Source organism: Tuber melanosporum (assembly GCF_000151645.1).
Source record: "Tuber melanosporum whole genome shotgun sequence assembly, scaffold_106, strain Mel28".
Taxonomy (NCBI): domain Eukaryota; kingdom Fungi; phylum Ascomycota; class Pezizomycetes; order Pezizales; family Tuberaceae; genus Tuber; species Tuber melanosporum.
In genome coordinates, this window is record NW_003298762.1 from 156,172 (window position 1) to 162,431 (window position 6,260).

The 6,260-nt window shown below is 46.9% G+C and overlaps 1 protein-coding gene; it reads right to left on the minus strand.

Annotated features, from left to right (window-relative positions):
- Positions 1-4,502: 4,502 nt before the first annotated feature.
- GSTUM_00000219001 (uncharacterized protein) lies at positions 4,503-6,049 on the minus strand. XM_002835392.2 has 4 exons: positions 5,389-6,049; positions 4,977-5,136; positions 4,818-4,892; positions 4,503-4,753 (listed from the first exon to the last, which is right to left on the minus strand). The coding sequence occupies exons 1-3, from the start codon at positions 5,599-5,601 to the stop codon at positions 4,855-4,857; spliced, it is 411 nt and encodes a 136-aa protein (XP_002835438.1). The 5' UTR covers positions 5,602-6,049; the 3' UTR covers positions 4,503-4,753; positions 4,818-4,854.
- Between the last annotated feature and the right edge of the window lie 211 nt (positions 6,050-6,260).

Below are 6,260 nucleotides of genomic sequence, written 5' to 3' on the forward strand. Positions count from 1 at the left end.
GTCATATGTCCCTTCTAGCGTAGTTTTTTGTGATTCATAGGTGGCGATATATGATACGTGAATGGACAGTGGGAGGAGGAGGGTGGGAAAAGGAGAAAAAATTACCATCGCAAAAATGTATCATAACTTGGGAGCCCTCAACGCACTTTTCACCAGCGTCCTTGCCGGTCTGAAGGCGATGGCGATGACTCCCAGCTCCTTCCCTGGTTTGCTTCCGTTTCCATACCGGTACCGCCCCTACTGCTTGCTTGTACTTACTTGTATTGTATGATATTGTAGATATTTGCTGGAATCCCCTCTTGCTGCTGAAGTTACCGTGGAGGGGGGGTGTGAGGCGTTGCGATATCATAGAATAGTAACGGTATGGCACACTTGTGAAGGCGCCAGTTGTTTTTGAATATTTATTTTATTTTTCAAAAAGAAAGAAAAGAAAAGCACACAAATAGCGCGCATGCCTTGCTTTCTGTACTCGTACGAGTACAGTAGGGGCGTGTGAGTAAAACATTTTAGGAAGTTCGGGGTTGTGTAGACTTATATACATTATTATACAGTTATCTGTGTTTCTGTACGAGTCCTCGAGTACCGTACAGTACCGTGGCACAGAATCCCCTTCTGGGAATAAGCAACTTTAATACAAGTACAGTACCGGTACAGCCCCTTGCCTTGATAGCCCAGCTTTCGCGCCAGCACAAGGCAGCACAAGCTGAGCCGGGCTCGTGCTGGATCGGTGGTTTCAGAGTTGTATAATTTACAAGTACCGTAGGTTAGGTTTTGTCGGGAAGGCACGGACTACCAGCCGCAGCGTACCCGGGAACACGGATTATTGCGGGGAAGGGATGTCTGATGTACTCGGGGGTAGGCATAAGTCGGGCGCACTTCCGGATCGGGGGGGTAGTTACATGGGTAGTTCTATGGGAGCTAAAACAGATTAGGAAAGTGGAGTGATTGGTGATGAATACGGTCGCAGGCCAGCAAAAGTCAGGCGCACTTCTAGTTTTGGTCTGAGAGAGTCGAGTGATATCTTGTGACCACGGTCGCATTTTCACTTTTTCTATAGAGCCTACATGCGATTCACTAGATTAAACTAATAAATTATCTGCTACCCCCGAGTCAACTAATATACCGTTCACCTCCCCCAGCATCAATAACAGCTTGCAACTGTTGAGGCATACTATCAATCAAGTCCAGCAGGTGTTCACCGGGGATCCCCTGCCAAACACATTCCAATGCCCGTTCCAAGGCTGGAATATTCCCAATCCTTCCCCAGGTCTCCCCCAGTTCTGACTCTATATCTAGCCATAGGGCTTCTATAAGGTTCAGATCTGGGGACTGGGCTGGCCATTTGATGGATTCCATCTCATTTAGTTGCCAGTATTGTCTGGCTGCTCCTTTATGCCCAGGGGCACCATCCTCCACTATGCCAACCCACCCATATTCCTCGTAAGCCTTATGCCAGAATGGGACCAATTGCGGTTCCATGACCATCTCCACATACACAACAGAGTCTACCTTGGCTTTACCAGGGATAAAAACCAGACCTGACTTATTCACAGTGATTCAGATATCTGTCTGGAGAATCGACTTCGCCTCTACCCGCTCGCTTCAAGGTTGACGACTCAGAAACTACTAATAGCGCAGGGTTTCAGCCGACCCAGAGCAGCCCTACAGGTTCTCTGAGCATTGAATAACAGCCCTTCATATCCTTTTCCATCTGTCCTATCTTTAATATTCTGAAAGAAAGTGATCGAGATATTGCGGCCTAGCTTGCATCTGCCAACTTCTGCCATCAGAAATACTGAGAGTGGAAATGATGGCATTGCGAAAAGGCCATGGGATGATGCGCTTGTTCATACAAAATCACATGCTCAGAGAAGGAATGCATTACGTGGTAGAATTTGTGCTGTACCTCGTACAGTACTATGGTGATCAAGTAATATCCAACAGACAATGCAATGGGGGTTTTCATCACTCCACACACTCCCCCCCGGCTGTCAAACCTCCAAGTCTCTACTCAGCAGGCCTCATATCTCACTAATAGAAGGCTTTTCGCACCTCCTTTCCTGGAGTGTTGTAAATTTGTGGACTTTGGCGAGCAGCCGTGGACACCGACAGACCAACCCAGCCATCAATATGGCCCAGAGTGGTATTCTACCACCTGGTAGCCTGCCGATTTCTCTAAAAAAAAAAGCTACGGTCTTCAATCTCCCAGACTCCATAGGGTAAGATTTGTTGGTTTCCCCTGCACCACGTGATGTATCGTTCAACAATACCCGTAGCACATTGTAAAGTACGACTGTAAGGTGGGAATTGTATCCCTGGACTCCGACTGATGGTCGCTTCTTGGCATCTTATCCACCACGCTAGTTGAGTATCCAGGTACTGTACTGTAATACTACGTAGGTCTTTTTCATCTAAGCTTAAGATAACGGTCTACCTATGATAATGTTCAGTGACTATATTATGAGAGGAGATAAGTTTTCAAGAGAAAAGAAATCACACGGTAGACGCTGACCACCGGTTGTTAAGAACAAGGTGCCTTTGTATGTTCAGAGGAGTAAATCACAGCTGGAATACGCATGATACCAAAATTGTACTGTACTCGTATGCTTGGCAGAGAGCAAGACTGGATCTGTATTGATAGGTACAGTACCACATGCTACGGGGTGGAGGATCGCACTAACCGCGCAAAACAAGCCTGGGCAGACGGATGGTACCGGTGTTGGAGTACTCTGGCGTAAGGAGGTAAGAAGAGATGTTCTGTGTTCCGCTGACACACCTGCGCCATCTGAACTGACTCTCACTCTTCCCTGGAGGCACTATTGTCCCGGCGTTGGGGTTGTATAATAAGAACGAGTATATAGTTTTGCCCATTGCCTACCCGGTGCAGCCACCCACCCAAATCGCCATTCAGGCTCTGCTATGTTGCGCGAAGCAAGCCCGCAAAGGTGCTGCAGAGCCATGTGCTACCCCGCGCCTTGTTGCGCTTGTATATCAAAGCCGATACCTCACCGAGAAAGAGGTCTGATTGTGTCGTGGATGAAAAGTTGGATCCCGGACTCGGGGGTATGATGAGTGTCACGAAGCTACCGTATCTTTACAATGAGTGACTCGGGCTGTGATTCGATGGACGAATGTCTTTTTTAAATTTACTGCGCGCAAGGGGGGAGGACAAGGACGGAGAAGGAGAAATTATTGGACTTGTTGTGTAGGTGGGACTAATTGAGGGGGTAAAGTTATGGATGAGGCTGCTGGATGTGGTTGTTATATTAGCCACTGCATACAAGTGCTCTGAGAGAGTATCATAGTAGGAGTATGGATATAAATATTACTAATCTTTGCATCTACTCATATCAGAGCCCTCAGCACTTGTGCAATTCGGTCCACATCCATACTCTACATACAACTTTTTAGAAATCTATGTCCCTCCCCTCTAATAACCCCAGCATCCTGTTAGTGAGCATTCAACACGGTGGGATCTCAAATAATCAAATGTCGTGCAAAACCAAGTCCAAAATTCCCTTCTCCAGAAAAAGGGGCTAAAAACACAGCATGAGGTATGATAAGTTGTGTTCAGTCCACTGAAAGACACGAAAGACCAAAAAAGAAAATTGTAAGATACCGTACCGTACCGGGGAGGGAGGAAACTCGGACGAGAGCGCACGGTTCGAGTTCTCCGGGGTAGCGAATACCCTTTCGGTCCAGATTTTCCATTTCCTGAGGCATAAGGAGTATGATAAATGGATTCCTTCCAATATGATATGCACCCCTTCTTCACGGAAAACTCGCATGCGCATCCCCCCTTCCTGTCCTTTCCCGAAACGGGAATACCTTCGAGTGATTTGGAAAAAAACATTTGGAAAAACCGGGATGACACGGACGTTAACTGTAACTTAGGGAGGGGGGTACTGTACTTGGCACCTCCGAACTGGCAACTTTGTGGTCACCATGGGTAAGTACCGGTACTGTACCCCAGAAAATGGCGGAGAAAACCGAATTCCTCAAAGGTATGATAAATCCCCACACACACGGCACACACGCACCCCACGTATGGATAGTGAAATCTCAATACAAATACTTTGTGCTCCAGTATATTGTCCACAATATCCCCACCGCCGCCCCCGAGCGTCGCGCAATCATTTTGTCGGCTAGCTGCTCCTTGCTTCTACGGTAGTACTGCCACTCAGAAGTCCTTGAACCTAAATTACCGTGCCGTATGATATAATACTCGTGCTTGTACTGTACGAGTACTCGAGTACTGTGCTAAATTACTCGTATCACAGAACTGTCTCACGGAAGAACTTGATGCGCGACAGGATGGAAAGGTGGAAAAGGAAGGGAAGGGAAGGGAGGGAAGGGAAGGGGAGGGGAGGGACGTGCGTGGTAATTCCTGTCTTGCATGCCCCATTCCCCTTGGTCGAGGAAGTAAAAAATACTGGCGGGTATCGTAGCACAGCTGTGGTTTAACTACTACCGGTACTACCGGTAGAGTAGGTAGAGTGTTATAGGGATGAAAGTTCCTTCATTCAGAATAACCTACAATAATTTATACATGGCCTATAAGAAAAAAAAAAAGAAAAAGGTCTTATATCTACGATATAAGATAAAAAAATCTCAGATAATTCCCGAAAAAGCTACTTGACTTCACTTCGCATCCATGCTTGTTCATCTTTCTATACTCCCACTAGCACCATCCAGATTCTATCCCGAATGCGCTACCCTTCTCGTGGATCGGGGAGGTGGCAGGTGATAGGCCCTATAGCAATACATTAGTCAGTCAGATGGATATAGTCGTGAGGTTGGGGGAAGAGAATACGCACACTCGCGCCTGAAATTGCAATTTTCTCAACAGCCAATTCACCAGTTAGGATGCCTTGGAGGAGCAGTGGATTTTCCTAATGTTATTGTGTTAGTAGCGTACTTCTTCATGTGCTGATCGTGTTGATTGTAAATCATCAAAGCAAGGGAAGAATGGAGACTTGCATTAAGGCATCCACCAATATGATATATCCTATGTCTGTAATCCCCATCCGAGTATGCGGCGTCAATGGCCTCCTCAAGCTCGTTGGCAATGCGGATCTTCTCTGGGTCGGAGGTGGAAGTGTAGTTTTTTAGTGCAAAAGTTAAACATAAGCGGCCCTATTACTCGTACGTTGGAGTCAGCATCTGATAGATCCCGGGAGCTGAGCAAAAGGAGAACCCGAGGAGAAATTCGGAACAGAAAAGAAAAGAAGCAAATTCGGAAAAGCAAGTCAAGCCCTGTGGAAAAAGTGCTTTTCTTTCCTCCTCCCCCTGCTTAGTACCTCCCCCTCCTCAATTCTAATAGCTGAGGTGGGGAATAGGGATAACGTGAGAAAAGAGAACACGAGAAAACAAACACCTGACACATACCTGCTTCCTCAGGTTTGTCCCATTCGTGCCGTGTAGCATCTCAGCCGCAGAGGATGGCTTTTCACATTGCACCGACTGGTCGTGCACAGCCATCTGCAGGGATGCGAGGAGGTTAAAGTGCTCTTCGCCCGTGATTCTTGAAGGCCTGTATCGGGATGCTGGGGCCCTGGCCGATTTTGAAGAATGGAAAACGGAGAACAAATTGGCCAACATCTTGGATTGTTTGATATTCTTCGCTTCGCTTGGGTGCTTGTTGGATATAGTGAATATGTCTGACGGGATTGATCTTGATGCGCTAGATTTTCCAGCTGCCACGCTGAATGATCAAGAGCTATCAGAAATTACACCGGCGTCAGTGTATCGAGCGGAATCTATGAAGTATGTGTATGCTTTTTTTTTTTTTTTGATTATACTGTCGACAAATTCGAGTGCTGGGTTGTGTTCGCGGCGCGGGTTATTGATTATGGGAAAAAAGAGTGGAATAGTGATAAATCACTTTAAGTCGTAACCGCACAGCAGGCAGTGAAAAGAAGAGGAAAAGGAATGAAAGGCCTCGGATGAGCTGCCCTTGGGCCGACAGAACAAAGCGAAGGAGAAAGGTGGAAGATAAATATGTTATATAAAAGAAAGGACGGTAGTCAAAAAGAAACCAAGCTGGACCGAGCCACAGTGTGTCAACCAACAGGATTTCATTGGGGACTCAAGCTTTTTTGTAGTCAGTCCCTCCCGTCAGCTTACTGTACGATTCCCCCCCCCATACCGGCTGGCCCGAGCACCAACCCTGTGGTAAGCTCCGGGGGCGGTGAATTCAATTCCATGTAAATGAGAACTGGGAAAAAAGGGACTGTGTGATGGCAGGGATGGAATCTGGT